The sequence below is a fragment of the Strongylocentrotus purpuratus genome, unplaced genomic scaffold, assembly GCF_000002235.5.
Source record: "Strongylocentrotus purpuratus isolate Spur 01 unplaced genomic scaffold, Spur_5.0 spur5_scaffold_9, whole genome shotgun sequence".
NCBI classification, from domain to species: domain Eukaryota; kingdom Metazoa; phylum Echinodermata; class Echinoidea; order Camarodonta; family Strongylocentrotidae; genus Strongylocentrotus; species Strongylocentrotus purpuratus.
The window spans coordinates 19,164,314-19,186,611 of NW_022145615.1; the positions used below are offsets into that span (position 1 = coordinate 19,164,314).

The 22,298-nt window shown below is 37.8% G+C and overlaps 1 protein-coding gene across 1 annotated transcript; it reads right to left on the reverse strand.

Annotated features, from left to right (window-relative positions):
- Positions 1-3,844: 3,844 nt before the first annotated feature.
- LOC105440768 (mucin-3A-like) lies at positions 3,845-15,672 on the reverse strand. Its single transcript, XM_030976364.1, has 6 exons — positions 15,591-15,672; positions 11,844-11,987; positions 10,960-11,118; positions 9,017-9,255; positions 7,872-8,943; positions 3,845-4,008 (listed from the first exon to the last, which is right to left on the reverse strand). The coding sequence occupies exons 1-6, from the start codon at positions 15,670-15,672 to the stop codon at positions 3,845-3,847; spliced, it is 1,860 nt and encodes a 619-aa protein (XP_030832224.1).
- Between the last annotated feature and the right edge of the window lie 6,626 nt (positions 15,673-22,298).

The following is a 22,298-nucleotide window of genomic DNA, read 5'->3' on the forward strand; positions in this document are numbered from 1 at the left end:
AATGTATTCTATTTGCATTCTTAGTATTGATATTATATACATATATTCGTAGCAGAGAATGAAATGATTTTTGTAATTAGGTACTTTACAAAGACTCATGTATTAAATTTGATTACATTACGAAAATGGCAAAATGCCTTGGCTTGATTTTTTCGAAAGTAGCTCCGATCGTGATATTGTGGTTCTAGAATCCAGAAACTGCCTAGGTCCTCCCCGTAGACCGTGACTTAAAACAATCTGAGACAAAAAATCCTACACTATGTGCAGACGTCGCGGGTATGAAAAAATACCTGTCGCCTTTTGAGAGTACCCTCCCTTGAAGTCATATTCTACGATACTCTTTGTCGTGATGTCTGAGAAGTAAAGGATACCCCGGAAGAGGAACACATCCGAAGGTTCGTATGAGCCGGGGTTGATAGTTATGACGTCACTTCCGTCTAACGCCATGTGTTTTATTACCTTTTGGCCTATGTCTGAGATGTAAATGCGTCCTCCTACATTATTGGGGAAGAATAAACGTTATCATGTATAATTAACCACTTCTAGGCGCATATCTTGCCCGTCGCAAATCAGACGTCATTCATTGTACAGACGTAAGATTGCGTCAACGACTGACATGGTCTTTGACGCAACATGTGAGTCTAGTATCATATACAAAGTGCATTTAAAATGAACAGTGAAAACACTTGAGTTGAATCTTTGGACTAAATTGCATTGATATGCCCGATTAGTGCAAATTACGACACAACCAAAATGACGCTTCGTGTACAACGGGTGTAACTTATCGTAATAAATATAGCATCGGTTATTTTGATTATGTACTTCATTACATACAAAAATGATCATGAATGATTGCACGAACGAACGTGGGAATATTTTGTTGGTATACCACAAGTCTACAAATTGACATCACTGTCGTTGGAATCCTTTAAAATGACAGGGTAAGCTGATTCTATAAAACTACCAACAACAAAAAACGAAAGTAAAACTTGGAGATTGCTCTTTCAGTTATGCCGCTCCAAAGCTTTGAAATAATATTACTCCCAGTCTCCCACTAGACGTAAGAAAACCCCTATCTGTTGTCGGCTTCAAAGTTTTGTTGCAGGTTTTAAATGTTTTTGAATAGTCTTTTGTTGTAAGTTAAAAGCAGTGGCGGATCCAGGTTTGGGAGGGGGCGAATCTCGATAGCGTCCGGGACAAGGGTGTCGATTTGTATCCGTGGTTGGGGGATGATAGGTGCCAAAATATTTTCGGCAATGGATCAAAGCAACCAAGAGGTAGAAGCGTGTGGCAGGTTGCACCCCATCCCCAAGCCGTAGCAATCTCCCTAGGGGGTTGGGTGCAGGGAGGGAGGAGTTTCCCCCCTCCCCCGAGAAGCGCGGAAGTTTGACGTTTCATTAAATTATTAGAGAAAGAAGACGATTCGTTGGAACGTTCTCGACTCTTAATCCTTGTTTGAATCAAGTGCCCCTTCCTCCGCGCGTAGTGCGGAAGCTCTGACATTTCATTAGATTATTAAAGAAAGAAGATGATTCGATGTACCATTCTCGACTCTAATCCTTAATGTTTGAACTAAGTTCCCCTTCCTCCGCGCGTAGCGCGGAAGCTCTGACGTTTCATTAGATTATTAAAGGAAGAAGACGATTCGATGTACCATTCTCTTGTCTGAATTCAGTTCCCCCCCTCCCGCGCAAAGCGCGGAAGCTTTGACGTTTCATTAAATTATTAGAGAAAGAAGACGATTCGTTGGAACGCGTCCTTGTCTTAATTCAGTTCCCCCCTACCGTGCGAAGCGCGGAAGCTTTGACGGTTCAATAAATTATTACTCTTAATCCTTGTCTATATTCATTTTCACCCATCCCGCGCGAAGCGCGGAAGCTTTCACGTTTCATTAAATTATTAGAGAAGGAAGACGATTCGTTATATCGTGTCCTTGTTTGAATCCAGTTTCCCCCCATATACGCTTGTCTCATTTATTTCGTATATATGTATATATTATGCAAATGAGATAGCAAAATGTGTATATTGATGGTCATCTTGCGAGTACTAACCCTTAAAGGGAAAGTCCACCCTGAAATTAAGTTAGTTTTAATAGGAGTAGAAAAATGGGAAAAACAAGTCAGTGAAAGTTTGAGCAAATTCCGATTGAAAATAAGGAAGTTAGGATTTTTTAAGTTGTGATCAATCAAACACAAATTGGCAACTCTATGACGTATCATGCGAGCTCAACTTCCATTTGCTCAGTACTACAAAAATCTAAAATTTTCATTTTCCCTCAAGAAAAATTTCAACCATACATGCACCCTAAAAATAATAATTGCAAATATGTTTCTATACTCCCCCTGCAAGGAACAAATATATATTCCGTCATCAATAACGAAGAAAACATGATTTTATGGAATATTATGCACAAAGCAAATGAAGGAGAGCTCGTATAATAAGTCACAGAGTTGCCAATTTGTATTTGATTGATCACAACTTCAATAATTCATAACTTTCTTATTTTCATTCAGAATTTGCTCAAACTTTCACTCACCTGATTTTCTTATTATTCTGCCTCTATCGAAACAAACTTATTTTGGGGGTGGACTTTCCCTTTAACTACTCTCATCGGGCTGTGATCATTAATTTTTCTTTTTTTCTTTTTTTTTATGGTGAATTATTGGGGGGGGGGGGGATGATTGTACAGGCCATCCCCCCACCTGAAATATTGGGGGGGATATCCCATCCCCCCTGGGATCGACACCCATGGTCCGGGACTTCGCCTCCTTGAACCCTGGCAAGGCTCTGCCCCCCAAAACCCACAAGTGGCCCTAATGTGAGCCCTTCAGGTGGGTCCCTGGACCCCATCCGTAAAGATAGATGTAGGACCCAAGACAAGCCTTTGATGTTTAACATTGTCCTTAGGAGTTTCCATCGCTCAAGACGAATCTTGAAGGTTTTGAATTGCTAAAACGAGAGAGCGTCCGGGGATGCCCCTGGATCCTACCCAAAAGGGCCCAAACTTACGCGCTAGCAGTTTGCTTTGCTCACATTACACGTTTTCGTCGCCCCCCCCCCTCCCTCTTCGAAAATACTGGATTGGTGCTGTTAAAAGGATTTATTTCATTTAATTTTGCTTTGCATCACAGCGCCGTAGATTATATATTAGCTGTGCTATTCATATTGATCTAATTATTATTAAATTTACATGGAAATAAAATTTGGAGGAAAATATCAGGGGGAAATGGAGACAACGGACTCATGTTACTTAAAGTACTATCTAAAAATATATATTATAGAGTTTTGTCCTTACCAATGGCATCCACACTGAGGCCAGTTATATCAGAAAGTGCTGAGCTATAAAATAACTCCTGGCGACTGGTCCCGTTAAAATGACATCGCTCCAACCTGTACTGGTGTGTGAAATACAGGTACCTGGATTATAGGTGGAAAATGTGATTTAAGATTATTTAATAATTCATGCCCGTTACTCAAAAAAGAATCTCTAGAAACTCCTTGTACCTTCATGCATACCGCATAGAAATTCATTATACCTTTTTGCATAATCTAAGAAACCGTATAATAAACATAATATTACTAGATTTCGATAGAAGATACAAATGCATATACTACCACAGATGTATAACAGATTGTATGCGTGAGGGGCGTGAGCAGTAGAGGATATACACAAATATAATAATAGTCATTAGAAATAGAACGAGAACATTTAAGAATTAGAAGATAAAGTAATAGCAGAAAAATACTTTTTGTGGAAAGAAGTTTGAGAGGATGATCAAGCCAATAAAGAGTTGCACGGCTGGTTAATACCATAGCATTAAAGAGAAGTCCAAGATTCTTTGTCTTACCCGAGAGTTGGACTTGCTTCCACCGCTCTAGGTTCTGTCGGGTTAGTTACAACTTCTTTCATTCCTGTACCATCTATCCCAATCGAGACAATCTTTCCCGAATCTTTGAAGGCGCAGTAGACTGTCCTTGAAACTTCATCTATAGATATTCCTGTTGGTCCTGTATTCGATAAAAACAAATTATTTACACAAAATATAAATTCAATTGACGTCCATTACCTTTGAAGAGTCCAATGTTCTGGACATGATTGGGGGCCCAAAGACAGACTGCAACAAACAGGGTAGGAGCTGGAGCAGATGAATGAGGGGGTGGGGGGAGTGTCCCTTGCCGAGGGATGGGGGTGATTAAACTGTACACGTAAGTAGATGTTTGATTTACCCTTCTTAATATTATTAAGGACATACTATAGACCTTCACTAAGGACAGTGATTTCGTTTTAAATACATATATCGAAATAAACATAATCATTACCTCCAAACTCGTGTCAACAGTGTGGAATATTTTGCCGACCAGAGTCCCATACAACGGTCGGGTACTAGTTCTTTGGCAGGCAATACGGACTGTGATCATAATAAGGACTCAACATTGAAGACGGTCCAGGAGATCACTGGGGTATATAAGGAGCCCGGTCAAAACTTGGTCCGACACATCGTCCGTACACAAACAAAGGCGATTCCCCTATGTGCCCTAGCTCCCATTTTAAGGACCCCACCCCCTAACAAAAAAAAGGGCGGGGAAATAAATGGTTGATCCTGAAGATATGAAAGGGGTTGTCTGAATACTTTGAGGTCAGAGGGCGCCATGTATGTGACAATTTGCTTGATTCCTTGATTTTTTTCCAGACATTTTTCAGACATTTGTCCCCCCCCCCCCCTCCCCTTCGTAAGAATCCCGGATCGGCCACTTTTTGTCTTGCCTCATTTAACAGAATAGAAATACAACTATATATATATTAGCTTCTCACCGTCGTAATTTAAGTTTACTTGTTGCTTATCCGTCCCATCTTCTCTCGCTTTCCATACTTTCTTCCCATCGAAATCGGTCCAATAAAGCATCTTATCCACGCTATCGTATGTCACATCCCAAATGATGCTAGATATTGCAATGGTAAAAGAATACGTGACAGGGTTCGCCGTCCATATACGTGAACTTCCTTGATCAGCAACGAATATTTTGGCATCTGAATACAGACAAAATAAAGTATGAGAAAGTAAAAATACGACAGTGCGCTTTTCTTTTTAATCCCTTACTCCTTTTCTTTAATATCCAATAATTTGCTCGTTACTCTTTTATATATTAGCTGTGATAAATCAAGAGAGAAAACGAGAGTAAAACATTAAAAAAACTCAAAGAGAAACACGAAATGATGTGTAAAGGTAGAGAGAGAGAGAGAGAGAGAGAGAGAGAGAGGAAGGGTGGGGATAGAGAGGGAGGGGTCTATAAGAACGACTATGAGTTTAATGTTTATTAATGAATATATCTCTATAAACCTATGACACTCTCTGTTTTTCAAATGACAACTTGGCACAACGGTGCTTGATTTTCCGTTTCAATATACCAGCTTTAAATCTATCATCATACATATATTCCTTCTCAGCAGTATGCCGTTTTAGCCGTGCACATACATTTTTCGCATACTTTTACAAAATCTTCTTTTGATAATTCCAAAGCTACATGGAGTTTGTCCGACATAGTGCAGGTATTCATTGTATTAAACATGCGATGTGACCTTTGGGATATGGTAGCTTGTTTGAAAATGTATTCATATTCACGGGTGTTTCCTCCAAGAAGCCCTGCAGACGCATTATTCATTTTAACTATTCCGTATGATTGCATTGCATGTGTGTGGGATGGTATCCGCATTGCATACATCAGTAGTTGTTGCTACGTCGAGAAAGCCTCCGACCAGCTGGATTCGTAACTAGGTCCCCATGGAAAGAAATATCCATCAATAAATTCAATTTTGATAGTAAACAGGCCTTCTGCATTCATTCGTTATGGGCAATATTATAATAGGCCAGTTTCGTAATGTAACCAAATTTAATGCATACGTCTTTGTGAAGTGCCTCAATACAAATTATTTCATTCACCTGATAAGAATAATAGCATTTCAATAGTCATAATGCAACTGCATATATTAAGTGTTGCTAGTTAGGTCAAGCCACAACGTTTGTCCAACCTGGCAACAACTAATGTATGCAGTTCGGATTCTGTCTATTAAAATACTATTATTCTTATCAGGTGACTGAAATAATTTGTATTGAGGCACTTCACAAAGACTCATGCATTAAATTTGGTTACATTACGAAACTGGCCTATTTCCAGAACGTAGATCGTTTAGATAAAAGTTGCTATGTCGGGCAAATCACGCCACTGGAAACAAGTTATGGGTCGTTACAGGTTACCGTTCTTATGCAAGGACTATTGTATTTGCATAAGAACGGTAACCTCTGAGTAAACATTTCACCAGTGTATTCAAATGCCATGCATACTTCTCAAACATCGTGGAATTTTCGCACCATCATAACGAATATGTGCTAGGTCATACACCCCCTCTTATTGAGATAGATACTACATCATGAATTCATGTAGTTATGTCTCATTAAATGATTATGTAATTTTTTACATGTATTTTCCAAATATAATATTCATTTTGACAAGTTTATGATCAACATCACAGCTAGGAATACATTTGAGGCATGGTAGCTAAAACAGACAGAAACTGCAACTAACAAAACAAATAAATGTGTACACCGCTATTTCTGTGTGTCTCTCGCTATACTTAGCTCCCAAGCCCCCCCCCCCCCATCTCTCTCTCTCTCTCTCTCTCTCTCTCTTTCTCTTCTCTTTAACTCTTGTCATTTTTATTCCGTCTCCTTGAATCTCTTTATGTTCCTCCGTCTATGTTCCTTTATCCTAGGGCTTAAAACTTACTGAAATATCGGATTGAAATTAATCTCTTTTTTTTTTCTTTTAGGTTATGTCAGTGAGAAATATGTATGTTACCCGTTACACATTATTCGTCATTTCAATTGACAATTTTCGTGATATAATCATACTTATACATGTACTTACGTACCTCGATACGAATTATTTCATTCACCTGTTACGAATAATTATTGTAAGTTAGTAGTCAAAGTGCAAATGGCATATATTATGTATTGTTAGGCAGATCAAGCCTTTATGTTTGCCCTAATGACTATTGAAAATTTGAGATACATGTATTTTTTAACAGGTGAACGAAATAAATCGTATCGAGGCGCTTCACAAAGGCATATGCATAAATTTGGTTACATTGTGAAAATGGCCAATTGTGTTATTGCCTACGCTAATGAGCCTGTTAAGCCAATCAACCAATGTAATACGGCAGTAGGCCAATTCACACACGCAACTTTTAATAGGGAGATTGGATCGCGATTCAAATCTCAACTTTTTTGTGCCACTGTTCATTCTCAGAAGAAAAAAATCTCACTTCTCGACAAGCGCTGTTATCTCGCTTTTGTTCACACAAACGCTCGGCTAAATAATTGCGATTATTGTCTGAGATGTTGTTGAAGATGTTGTCTGAGGTGTACTTGTCGGAGATGTTGTTAAAGATGTTGTCACAGAAAAAGAAAAATGGCAAAAATAGTGAGATTCTAATAGCGATCGTTTTTCTTTTGTGTAATCTTATATTCAGTTAATGTATTCCCATGTTTTTGTTTAATTTATTTTGTAGTTGATTTTTATTATTATCTAAACCATGCATATATTGTGTTAAATGTTTAATAATCCGATATTGTACAGTTCTAATTGTAATTTATGTAATTTTTTAATGGGCTGTTTTTATAATCAGGGCTCTGTGGAAGACCAGGTTTTTATTTTTGTATACTGAACAGATTACCCTGAACAAAGAAGTGAAATAAATAAATAAATAAATAAATAAATCAAGATCTCACTTTTTATTAAGTGAGATTTTTAGATTCACAAACAGAAAATTGTTGACCGTCATAATTTATGCATCGGGCTGTAGAATCACTTACCTAGGAGATGTTTTGTCGTCAGCTCTAAAGTCTCGGTGGTTGTTGAAGATGTTGTCTGAGAAGTTGTTGTCGGAGATGTTGTTGTCGGAGAAGTCGTTGTCGGAGAAGTTGTTGTCGGAGAGGTCGTTGTCGGAGAAGTTGTTGTCGAAGATGTCGTTGTCGAAGATGTTGTTGTCGGAGAAGTCGTTGTCGAAGATGTTGTTGAAGATGTTATCTGAGGAGCTGTTGTCGGAGATGTTGTTGTCGGAGAAGTCGTTGTCGGAGAAGTCGTTGTTGAAGATGTTGTTGTCGGAGAAGTTGTTGTCGTAGAAGTCGTTGTCGAAGATGTTGTTGTCGGAGAAGTCGTTGTCGAAGATGTTGTTGAAGATGTTGTCTGAGGAGCTGTTGTCGGAGATGTTGTTGTCGGAGAAGTCGTTGTCAGAGAAGTCGTTGTCGAAGATGTTGTTGAAGATGTTGTTGTCTGAGCTGTTGTCGGAGATGTTGTTGTCGGAGAAGTCGTTGTCGAAGATGTTGTTAAAGATGTTGTCAGAGGTGCTGTTGAAGGTGACGTCTGAGGTGTTGTTGTCGGAGAAGTCGTTGTCGGAGAAGTCGTTGTCGGAGAAGTTGTTGTCGAAGATGTTGTTGTCGGAGAAGTTGTTGTCGGATATGTTGTTGTCGGAGAAGTCGTTGTCGAAGATGTTGTTGAAGATGTTGTCTGAGGAGCTTTTGTCGAAGATGTTGTTGTCGGAGAAGTCGTTGTCGAAGATGTTGTTAAAGATGTTGTCAGAGGTGCTGTTGAAGGTGACGTCTGAGGTGTTGTTGCCTGAGATGTTGTTGTCGGAGATGTTGTTAAAGATGTTGTCACAGGTGATGTTGAAGATGATGTCTGAGGTGTTGTTGTCGGAGATATAGTTGAAGATGTTGCTGGAGATTTTGTCACAGGTGTTGTTGAAGATGTTTTCTGAGGAGTTGTTGTCGGAGATGCTGTTGAAGATGCTGTTGAAGATGTTTTCACAGGTGTTGTTGAAGATGTGGTCTTAGGTGTTGTTGTCGGAGACGTTGTTGTCTGAGATGTTGTTGTTGAAGATGTTGTCTGAGGTGTAGTTGTCGGAGATGTTGTTGTCGGAGATGTTGTAAAAGATGTTGTCACAGATGTTTTTGAAGACGTTGTCTGAGGTGTTGTTGTCGGAGATGTTGTTGTCGGAGATGGTGTTGTCGGAGATGTTGTTGAAGATGCTGCTGGGGATGTAATTGTTGATGTTGTTGAAGATGCTGCTGGAGATGTTGTTGAAGATGGTATCGGAGATGTTATTGAAGATGTTGTCAAAGAGGTTACTGGTGATGTTGCTTGAACAAGTGAACCACTTGATGGAGTCATAGCACGTGTTGAATAATACGCCGTTGACTCTTCATCTGTAGTGATTTGAGATGTTGCGTAAGACTGGGGCGTACCTTGCGTTGTCGAAGACGAGAGGCCAAAGATATTGATTTCTGTTTCAGTTGTGACATTCTCACAATTTCGATGAGTGAAACCAGGCGGGCAGTTGCACATGTACCCGGACAATAATTCCAAGCAGGTTCCTCCATTTTCACACGGATTGTCAGCGCACTCTGAGAAAGGAAATTGTTTTATCAGAAAGAGAAACATTTAGTTAACATATTATATGTAACAACAAGGACTACCGGACAGAGAGAGTCAAAATTGTTCCCTGTATTCATTCTTGTTTAAATAAATTTCGGAAATCTAGCCTGACCTATCAAGCATTGTTGGAATATAATAATTACACTTTGGTAGCCCCAAGCAATTATTTTTCTTTCTAATTAATGGGAATAAGCGCGATCTACCTCACACTCACCCCGAACACTGGAAGTATGAAAGATTGTAATAAACCAAAGCTTCAGTCTCACTGTGGCATTTGTTTATAAATGCAAACGCAAATATAACTGATTCGAGACTCCGTAAAATGTCCTTTCTAATCATGTGTCAAGATTTAACCATTAGCACATTTTTGTGGAGATATTGTGATTCGCGTTGTTCTTTTGGTATCAATCGTATTTGGAAGTAATACACATGTACTGTCTTTAGAATCGCAGATACCCTAACAGCGATTTCAAGTGTAGTCGTGTTGCTACGCCCTGAGAATCAATACGAATGCAACACTTTAAATTATAAATTATATTTCGAACACGATGACAGTTGGAAATGTGTCAAAGAAATAAAGAGGACTAGGACAAAAACGAATGATGTATAGCCTACAGTTACATGCATTATCAGTATTATAGCATGGATAACACTAATAAGTATACATTTGCAAATTAGTTTCTAAGTGAATTGCACAAAAACTTAGAAATGTTATACCTTCTTGCAGTTTACATGCAGTATGAAGTACAGGGTCACCTGGGAATGATGGCCAAGTATTCAAGATCCTCACTGCTATAGGATTGAGGATAGTCCCATTCGCTAGGGTTATCACATTACAGCGATATGTGCGGAAAAGTAATCCTATAAACATTGAAATTGAAACGGTTAAAATACCATGACAGATGTAGAGCGGTAATTTAACAAAACAAAGAACATTAATGTATTAAACATGTGTATTAATATTTTTTCCACAAAGGTTGTTGAAGTGAGCACAAAATAAATAAATGTTGATGCTGATTCTGCTGTTGTTGTTATTGTTGACGTTGTTGTTGTTGTGTTAATGTCAATCAAACTTACATCATATTTTATCATGTGTTTGACGTATGTGTATATTTGTATTTCTAGCTATGAACATGCTCAAGAGAGATGAAGGTTTCTGGTATAGAATATATGTTTATGACTATTCGGGATTCTCTTATTGGAGTAGACCATTAATGTATCAACATTTCATATTGCAAGATCATATTAAATGTTTACATGAAAATAGTATAGTAATAATGACTGCCATGAGAGACATAGTTGTTTTTATATGCTCAAGTGGAGGTTACATCGTGCTATTGCCCCGAGGTGTGCCGAGTGTAAAAGCACTGAAATTTCGACCAATCAGATTGCTGGATTTCTTAAGTGAGGTTTATAATAATATATACGTACCCTTAACAAATGTTGTACGGCCGAATGTTGGCGTACCTTGCGATGCTGCCGACGAGAGGCCGATGCTACTGATTTCTTCTTCGGTTGTGACACTCTCACAGTTTTGACTAGTGAAACTAGCTGGACAGTTGCACATGTAGCCGGACAATAATTCCAAGCAGGTTCCTCCATTTTCACACGGATTATCAGCACACTCTGGGAAAGGAAATTGTTTTAACAGAAAGATTAGGAAAGTTATATTACATCAAGGACTGCCTGTATTCAAGCTGGACCTCTCAAGCAATGTTCGAATATAATCATTAAAGTTTGGAAGCCCCAAGCAAATCTTTTTTAAAATCATTGATGGGACTAAGGGCGAATTACCTCACAATTACCCTGAATCCATTTATGCTAGAACAATAGAAGAGTGAAAGATCATAGTATTCCAAAGAGTCAGTCCCACCATGGCATTTTTCAAAATATATATGCAAACAAAATGTAACTGATTCGTGACATTTCCTTCTTCTATATGTGTCAAAGATTTAACCAGAAGTACATTTCTGTGGAGAAATATCAGTTTTTGAAATAGTGATTCGTTTTGTTTTTGGTTTCAATCGTGTTTTGAAATAATGAAATAATTAACTGTCTAGAATCGCATATACCCTACAGCAATTTCAAATGTAGTCCACACTTGTTTTTATGCCACGAGAACTGATACGAGTGCAATACTTTGAAATTATGAATCTTTTTTTTTTTAGCACGATGACAGTGGGAAATGTGACAAAGAATACAATAGTTTGACGTGATTTGCCAAAGAAATATAAAAGGCCTAGGATTAATAAAATATGTTATGCATTGCCTACAGTTCCATGCATTAGATAGAAAATGTACAGTTACAAACTAATATTCGAGTGAATTATCTATATATTTGGAAATATTACCTGGTAGCAGTTTACACGCAATATGAAGGGCAGGGTCCCCTGGGAACGATGGCCGAGCATTCGAGATCCTCACTGCTATAGGATTGAGGATTGTCCCATTCACTAGGGTTATCACATTACAGCGATGTGTACGGAAAGGTAATCCTGTATCAACAACAAATAACAATAAAATCAATTTGATATACCCCGGTGTATTAATTTTTTTTTGCCCAGAAAGGCTGTTGTTGTGAGAACAAATAAAATATATCATTTTTGCGTTGTGGCTGCTTTTGTTATTGTTGCCATTATTGTTGTTGTTGTTGCTATTTTTGTTATTGTTGTTGTTTTAATGTCAACCAAACACAAATTATAGTCTTATCATGTATTTAACGTTTAACGTGTATTTGTATTTTTGCTACGATCATGATTAAACAGAGATGAAGGGTCTGGTGAAGAATATGTTTATGACTATTCGGGGTTTATATTATTGGAGCAGACCATATACAGTTAACAACTGCATTATCCATAGCCTTACCAAGTTAGTCATTTGTCAAGTACGCGAAAAATTGATTTGTCCCGATTTATGTTTCTTGAGAATGTGACATTCAACGTTACATCTGACAGTATTCAACAAAAACCTTAATTCAACCCGTCCATTTTAATTCTTGATATGAAGAGCTTAATTCCAAAAGGAGCTAAATCCACTTTTGATGAAAATAGAGTTAATGATATCAAAACATTGTTCACTTTAGTACCCGTCTTTGAACAAAATTATTTACTTAAATTTTTGGAGCAAAAATTCAACTTCTAATATCACTTTTACATAGACGTCTGTACAAAATCTGGTAAACAAAGGCTTTTTTTCTCCGAATTTACAAACCTGGATTTAGCTCCTTTTGGAATGAAATTCTTCATATATGAAAAAATACAAAAACATCACATTTACAATTATGTATTTAGATATATAGATATACAAACATTTTGTATTTCAAGAACATTTTGAATTTTCACATAAGAATAGTGACATGTACGTACCTTTCACAAATCTTGTAAGGCCGAGTAAAAGCGTCAAAAGTCGAAGTAAGGACACTTCCTGGAACAGAAGATATAGTTGTAAATATGGAAACTATGTTCAAAAACACAGTTTTACCGTAATTGTTATAGATCTTTGATATCAAATCTTATGTTTATCGGTAATTACATTAAATGTGTTGATATACTAAGTAGCTAATGAATTTCCAATTATGTTGTGTCTCAATTTTATTAAATTCAAGCTGTTCTGGAAAATGAAGCAGTAATTTCAAGTTCTGAATCCTACTGTTGATGAATGTACGTTTGATATAGATTTGTGAAGAAAAAAAATTGAGCCTGTTCATAAACAGGGACATTTCTTTAAAATTGAGTTTTATCTACCCTCAGTTGAATGAAGACAGGAATAGATTCTTTAAATACGAGCTGGTAATTGTGAATTTGACCCCAATAATATCAACAACAAAAAAAAAAACCAAAAATTGTTTTCAAATAATGAGTCCTAGAGTCCTAGTCCTGTTAAGAAGTGATACGATATGCATGTCCAAATATAGTAATAATAATAATAATGTCTTAGACATACATTCTCCCTTAGGACCCTGCAATTACATCATTACCCCGGCTTTAGTGAGCTACCATGAAAAGGCGCTTGAGCATTCAAAACAAATTCTTCCTACCGAGTAGCCATTACCTCACCATGGTTGGGTGTGGAAAATGTAAATTCATATCTTGCCAAAAGACATTAGTGCCGAGGCGGTACTCGAACCACGAACCATGCGATCCACAGTCCAGTAACATATCCACTAGACAGCAATACCTCTAAAATACTTGTTGTATTTCACCAAGGACGTGCAAACAGAAAATGCTTCCAGCCTGTTTCCCCCCTCAGGAGAATTAAAATAATGTCTAAAACAACATCACTTCTTCAGAACACTATTCATTGATTACACATCTACAGTAAATTAGCTGTTCCAGAAAAGTATACAAATATATACAGTCAATGTGTGAAGGAATATGCTTAGAAATGTACGTGTATACTTTACCATTTTCTTATTTCCAAGAGAAGTAAATTCAATCAAGTCAAAATGAATCCTTCTACGGTCGACATTCAGAGAAGAAGACAAAGTTTTGAGAAACCTTTGCTAAAAATAATGATAAAATACATTTTCTTCTGCCCCTTCGCTTCGACTGTCTAATTGAATTTTTTAATCACAATAGATCAATAAGAGCTTTGTCAGTCCCTCTGTGACGTCGTTCTTTCTCTCTCTCTCTCTCTCTCTCTCCATTTCCCCCTCCCCCATTCCGCTCTCTCTCTCTCTCTCTCTCCTTTCCCGCTCCCCCTCTCCGCTGCATCTCTTTTGTTCTCTTTTCACTTCTCCTCCGTCGCTTTATCTCTCTCTCTCTCTCTCTCTCTCTCTCTCCCCCCTCTCTCTCTATCTCTCCCCTTCTCTCACTCTCTCTCTCTTTCTTCTCTCTCTCTCTCTCTCTCTCTTTTCACCCTCTCTCTTCCGTTTACGTGGTAACTTTACAATAAAACGTTTATAGACTGCATAGTTCTTCACTGATATAACAACAATTAAATAGATGATCAATGCATATTGCTTGTTTCTGGGGCAAAAGAAAACAGTCCATTAAATCTTCATGAATAATATGTTTTTACTTCCCTACTGATGATATTGTATATACCATATCCTGGAACCTTGCCCCCACATTCGATTTTCAAATTTTCATGACCGATACAATCAGAAAATGTTTCTGCTCAGATTGTGGGCGATCACGTCAAGTTAGAACATCAATTAAAACATGAATATTTGATGCTTATACGTGCATGGGACAATAGGCCTATCAATCCATTCAATGAGTGACCTTGTTTGTTCTAGTTGTCAATGGTGATTGAATAATTGACCTGTGCAATGTGTATACCAAACATAACGGACTCATCTAAAATACAGAAAGTAGAAGAAGAGAAAGAGTGGAGAGTTGAAGGGCGAAATACTGAGTGTGTCGAATTTCATCAAAATATATATTGCCTACACCGTATGTACACACAAAACCCCTTCAAAAAGCATGATGCAATATCTAATGCAATTACACATTGATTGACGCACCGAACTATAATAAAGATGATTCCAGTCAAAGAAAATTATTTTCCAATATAAACAGATTTAAAAATAATTATTAGAATAATTATCACAGTTGTATTAATGACGAACTTTACAAAAAGTCTTTTGATGTGCATTCAAGCAGACCCCCCTCTCTCTCTCTCTCTCTGTTTCTTTCTCTCTCTCTCTCTCTCTCTATCTCTCTTTATATCTATCTATCTATCTATCTCTCTTTCTCTCTCTCTTTCTCTCTCTCCCTCTCTCTCTCTTTCTCTCTGTTTCTTTCTTTCTCTCTCTCTATCTATCTATCTCTCTATCTCTCTCACTCTCTCTCTCTCTCTCTCTCTCTCTCTCTCTAGCTGTGTGTAATTGTGTGGGTGTGCATGTCTCTCTCTCTCTCTCTCTCTCTTCCTTATCATCGCCATTTGATTGGTCCCTCATGCACACCGTAGCTACATAATTACCTTGTTCACCGTTGGGAATCTTATTTAATTATTAAAATGTTGAAGTACTTTATAACCTTTCTCTTATGATAATGTGTACTTTCTTTTGAAAAACTGTACTGACATGATGCTCATGTGGGAAAATTATAATGCCCGCGTCACACTGGCCCGAACTTGACACTAGATGGACACACGATGAAGGAAATGTTCAAATTCGGCTCTGATCGTAAATACATCGGGCCATATCGGGCCATTCGTGAGGGCATCTGAAGCCATCGTATGACCGCCGGTGGATTTTTCAGGTTCCGGCAGCAACTTCGTTATGCCCGCGTCACACTGTCCCGAAGTTGACACCAGGTGGACACACGAATATGTAATTTTGAATTTCGCACGAAGATGGCCCCGAACTTGTCAACAGCCAATCAACAGCCGAAGGAAGTACGATGCCTACAGAAGGTCAGACGATGGCACCCGAACCACACACGAATGCAATACGAAGATGAGAATTTTTATTAAGTAGTTGATCCGCAGGCCACACAATGGCTATACGACGTCGTATTGAGAGTACGATGCGTTCGAATTAGGTCACGAAGGCGTCCCATGACGCCCCTCATGGTAGAAGACCTTCGGCCGACGGTGGGAATTTTAATTGCTGATCGGAGATCAAGGATGCTCAGAGTATTTGAATTGAATGACTATAATATTGTTATATTTATGTTTTTATGTCATAAAGGTATTATTCCTCCTAGTCTATCAAACAAATTTCTTTTAAATTCTGAAGTACATTCATATATAACTAGACAATCATCTCATTTTCATTTACCACTTATCAAAACTTCTGTCTCTAAAAATTCAATTTTCTTTAAAGGACCAATTTTATGGAATGAGTTACCTCCTAACGTTAAATCAAGCCCAACTCTGAATACATTTAAAAGAAGATACAAACAATTACGTTTATGTGAATAGTATTTTATTAGTTTTTATATATGCAATCAGGTTTTAGATGTTAGGTGTTAGTTGTTATGTGTTAGGTGTTAAAGTTGATACTCTAAGCAAATAAATGTCCCTTAATTTGTTACCTACGGCAAGTATATGTTATTTTTAAGTTTTTCAATTACTTAGCATATCACAAAAAAAATCTGTCTACTCGAAATCCTCAATTGAAATGTCTAAAATATCCGCCTCTCTTTGCATAGAAAATCAGTCACGGCGCTGGTCTACTATTTATGACCTCACGTCCGGGAGAGAGTATATTCACGTACCCGGATGTTCCATAGCAAACATGTGCAGAGTGATACGATTTTCTGCATATTTTTGTTTCAAAGGCTGAAAAGTCTAATAAATCATAATTCTATGTACAATTCTTTACCTTCCCCTAGTACTTCATAGTATTAATATCAATTCCCCTTTTAAAAATTATGACATATACATGCCAACGATGTGCTATTAGTCGATATTTTCACCATGTAATTTTTGTTTTGGTGTTGAAATCGGCCCAGGCACGGAGTGAACAGTAGCTGTCTACCCATGCACAGTTCATTACCATACACTACAGCGATCTCCCGATGGTTTCTTCTTCCTTTTTCCCATGTCTTTCGCCTTCCTTGGCCCTGAACATCCTTCATCTACCAATTCTGACACCGGTAGTCAGGAGCAAGTCTTTGTTAGTTGTTTTTCTTAGCTGGCAACGTCGCTTTCATTCTCTTGCAATTGCCGATAAACATATAGCTAGCGCACGTACGTTCCATCACAAGCAAGCAGCGCCTAGAGCAGCGGCTTGGTCTTACCTCCCGATTCTGCTCGCTTTACGAACGTTCATGCAAGAGCCGCATCACTCGCCAAAATATTATAGAGGAAGCGCGCTTGCATGATCTCGTTCAAGTTTGATATTTTACAACATAAAATGTTTAACTGGTACTGTATCCTTTTTTGAGGCAGTCACACACATCTATGATAAGTACTATCATAGTTCTAGACCTATTCGTTTTACAAAACTGCTCATCATGACAATATAATGCATCCGCCTATTCATAAGTGCACGATTTAACTTTAATTCCTATAAGCAGTAAACTCGTCTTAAATCTCTACCAAATAGGTGAATATGAGGATATAAAAAGAAATCAGCGACTGGAAAATGTTGCTTCGTTATTCTTCATTCAAATGAAAACAGAAAATCCATCAAATATACTCCTTAACAACAACAAATCTAAGCTCTGACAGGATAGCATTTACGTAGGGATATCACTGCCATTCACTCTCACTGAGCCCATGACTCCCGTTCGTGACGTCACGGATAGAGGCTCGACTCTACGTGCACTTCCGGGTTTCAGACTTAGATATTTTGGTAGAGTTTACTCGAATAAATTCATTATTCTAAACTTGTTTTGTCGGGTGGACACCATTTGGTGTTATTATGGGGGTTAAAAGCTTTCTATTTATGTAATTATCTCAGTATTTGGGATTGTCTTAGAGTATCAACTTTAAGTTTTATAGGTTAAAATTGTCGCTAGGGACCAGCCCCACACAAGACTTAAATGTTCTTTCTTGCTGGTTCCTCATTCGTTATATATATGTATTTTATGTTTGTCTTTCGTTATGTTGTTTGTATGTACTTTACTTATCTGTAAATATCAATGTTTTAATCATGTATGTTTTTTATATGACGAATGAAATAAAATGAAATGAAAAAAATGAAAATGAAAAATGAAAATGAAATGAAATGAAATGAAAAAAAATGAAATGAAAGAGCAGGGGCGGCGGAGCGACTTCCAAAGTTGGGGACGGGACCAACAAAAGGGGCACTTTCTGGAGAAAAAAAGGGCACCTACAAAGATAAATCTCAAAGCGAGAATACATCCAATTTGGTAAACATTGGTATATACCCCTACATTGTGATTACATTAATTGGGATGCTTTCAATATTTGTTTCTCTTTTTACATCTTACAATATGTTGTTTAAGCATCATACTTTGCAATTGGGTGTGATGGTCTGAATATTTATATGTAAGGGGCACTTATCGCACCTGAAAAGAAACATCGACCAGATATAAAAAGGGGTACTTATGAGAAGGAAAAGGGACACTTTAATGAAGGCAAAGGACATTTATGAGAAGGGGAAGGAGCTCTTTTTTAATAGGGGCACTTATCAAAAGAAAAGGGGCACTTATTAGATTGGAAAAGGGGCACACGTGAAAATAAAAGGTGCGCTAATTGGATTTAAAATGGGTATTTATTAAAAGGGTAAGAGACACTTCCTAGAAAGGGCACTTTACAAAGTAAAAGGGGCATCTCTCAAATTTGAAAAGGTTAATGAAGGGGGCATTTATCAAAAGTGAAAAGGGGCACTTCTCGTACCTGAAAAGGGGCACTTACTATAGATTTAAAAGGGCACTTATGAGAATTAAAAATGGATACATATTGCAAAGGAAATGGGGAGTTGTCGAAGGAAAAGAGTCACGTGTAAAAATAAAAGGGACATTTATCATTGGGAGAAAAGTAATAGAGGTACTTTCTAAGATAAAATGGGCCCTTTTCCTATGTAAAAATGGCCACCTCGGGGCACTTGAAAATCCTGTGGCTCTGAGGCTGGCTTTTTCATGGGAAACGCTTGAGCTACTTAAATTCGGCTGTCTTCGCCGACACCGTGGTCCCATCTCGATGTCATCATAATTTTTATAATACGATGGTTACACGATGGCATTGCGAGGGCTTTACGTAGTCGTGTTGCCTTCCGAAGTCAATCGGGCAGTTTCTTGTTTCATTCGTATTGTCTTCGTGATGCGATAAATGCCCATTGGCACCGATGATCACACGAAATAAAGACAAAGATGACACAATTTGACAAGATGCCCTCACGATGGCCTTACGAAGGGCAACATGGACACACGAATTTAACACGAAAATGAACCTTCGCAAGGTCTCCGGGCAATTTTTTGGCACGCCAAAGATTTTTTGCAATCGCTCACAAAGTTGCTGCTGGTGCCTGAACGGTCCCCTGGCGGTCATACGATGGCTTAAGATGCCCTCACGAATGGCCCGATATGACACGATTTCTTTACGATCAGAGCCGAATTTGAACATTTCCTTCATCGAGTGTCCATCTTACGTCAACTTCGGGACAGTGTGACGCGGGCATAAGCGGTGGCCAAATCTTTGGCATGCAGACAAATTTCCCGAAGACCTTGCGAATGAAATGAAATGAAATGAAACTTTGGGACAGTGTGACGCGGGCATAACAGTTGTGAAAACTCCGACTCTGTGTTTTGATTGATGGATTATAATACTGTAAATGTAGTAGCGCCATCTTTCGTCTTCGTTATTTTTTTTAAGGGGGCCAGATCATACTCTTTTGTCCCATAGGTTACATCTCAGAATATATTACATTTACCTGGACATTGGATTAAGTTGATAACTCGACTTGAGTTGTTGAGGTTTTATTATTCAAACGTTCAATTACAGTCATATTACAATAACAACAACAACAACAACAAATGTATGTTTAACAAATATCTCGAATGAATAATAGGAACCAGAAAATAGCATGAAATGCTAATCATGTCTGGTAACTTAGAACAGACTATTGACTAGGTATGAATTGACATGACACCTCTTTCATCAAGTTCCGGGGTCAAGTTAAGTCCAGGCCCTGTCTTATAAACAGTTGCGATTGATTCGGATCAATCGCAACTATGTGAAAAAGACAGGTCCGAGTCTCAGAACTCCACAATTTTTTTGTAACATGTAGGACACCAAATAAACAAAACACATTGGATTAGCTCAAATATTCTGCCTGATTGACATCGCAGTGGAATATTGCCGCCATTAAGCAAAAGGACAGGATGTTTGTAGAGAAGTATACAACTGTACATTCCCCTCGCCCGAAGAAGAAACATTTAAAATGTTGAAGAAAAGAAAATGAGCTGCGAAAGCGTTGTCATGTATACAGACCCATGAAAGTAGGCGCCCCCTCCCCTGCACGAGAGTTTAAGTCAACCTCATCTAAATCAATGTTAAAGTGGTATTCTTTACATTGCAATTTTATAGTGACAAAAAGAAGGAATGGGAAGGTTCTGCAGACCTCTCCTCCTTCCATACACACCTACATCCTCATCCCACACAAAGTAAAGAGACTCGCTTTTCGCACACAATTCTACAATGTATGCAAACAAACCACTATAAGTTCATACGTTCATTTTAATACATGACATAATGACATTTAAAACAGTTTCCATTAAGCGGGGTTTTTTGTAAGGATAATTTTTGAAAAAGCATTCCTTATATAGCATTAATAGTTTCAAAGTGTTACAAGGTGTCGGGATATTGACGGTTAGGTCACCGGACCGCAAACCATGTGATCACATGGTTTGCGGTTCGAGTCCCGCCGCAACATTCATGTCCTTTAGCATATTACTCTACATGTGCCACTTTTCGCCCATGTGTAGTAAATGGGTACCTGGTAGGAGTGTATTACTTGAATGATCGTAGTGCCTTAGGGCAGCTGGGCTAAATCCAGGTTAATAATGTTTCTTTGTAGGCGCTTTGAGCATCCCCTGGGATGGATAAGTAGGCAATATAAATGTAGCTATAATCTATCATCCTCAATATCATATTCTCTGTCTTTATTCAATTGTATATATTCAAAACAACAAGTTTTCTTGAAATGTAGTCGTGAATTATAAATAAATGTTTGAAAGAAACTCCCAACTTGCTTATGTACGTAGGTTAAATCCCATGATGTATAGTCCGAAAATTATATTGTTTGATATCATATTGTGTAACAACAGGCTAAACAGTAAAGGATGTTTATTTCAAACTTCTTGAAATCATTTCTACATGGTGCTTCATGTAGTAAAATTAACATTACGATATTAAAAAACATACAACAGGCCAGTTGAACCTAAAATTACAAGATTAAAGCAAAATTTCTTGCATGCAAGTAGAATTTAAATCACCCATTTCCTAAGGATCAAACTAATACAAGATGTTGTCTACATTGTTTATCATTACACGAATCAATCAATGCGCCATTAATCCTCGCCATCGTTGATATCGCTATCGCTGTCGTCGACTTCCACATCACTGTCACCGCCACCTCCGCCATCTAATGGAAATAAATAAAACAAATTGGAAATAATAATTTCTACTAGGAACAACCATTTCGGAGATTGTGCTACTCTACTTTTGAATTTCAAGTTACGTTTCATAGTGCGTGACGTAGCCTGATTTTATTAACTTATCAGTAGGCCTTTTCATAAAAGGATTGCGTTACACTCGAATTGTGCCGTAATTTTCGGTGTTTTGCACGGTTTTGCGTCGAACAAAGAAAAATCAAAATATTTTCGTAGAATATGGCCTACAGAAAACGATATGGGCCTGAAAAGGGGTGTTCCTTTTAATATACAATAAGCTTCATCAGTTTATGTGAGGATATATTCTGCTCTCATATCATTTGTTCAACACACGCTCCTATTTTTTTCGAGGGGGGGGGGGTGGGTTAAAGTCAGGGTTTATTGGTACTACTTGCAAAAATAGTACTACTTATTGAATTTATATAGCAGAAAACAACAAGATAGTAAAATTGGCACAACAGATGTCGAGTTGTGCGCCGAATATCCCTATAAATTAGCAATGCCGATTTGTCGACGTAGAAAACAAAGGCATATGTCAAATGAAAAATACATTTTGTTCTGAATGAGCATGAACATTATGAGTGGCTTCTTTAGATATCTACGGATTAGCGAATGAAAGCACATGGCCTGGGTGACCATATAAATGATATTAAAAATTTTATGAAAATGTCAACATATCTAATTAAATAAAATATGGTAATTTTGCTTTAAACTCACTGATCGGTATTGACTGCGTAGATGATTTCCGGTTCATCTTTATTGTTGACTTGCTGG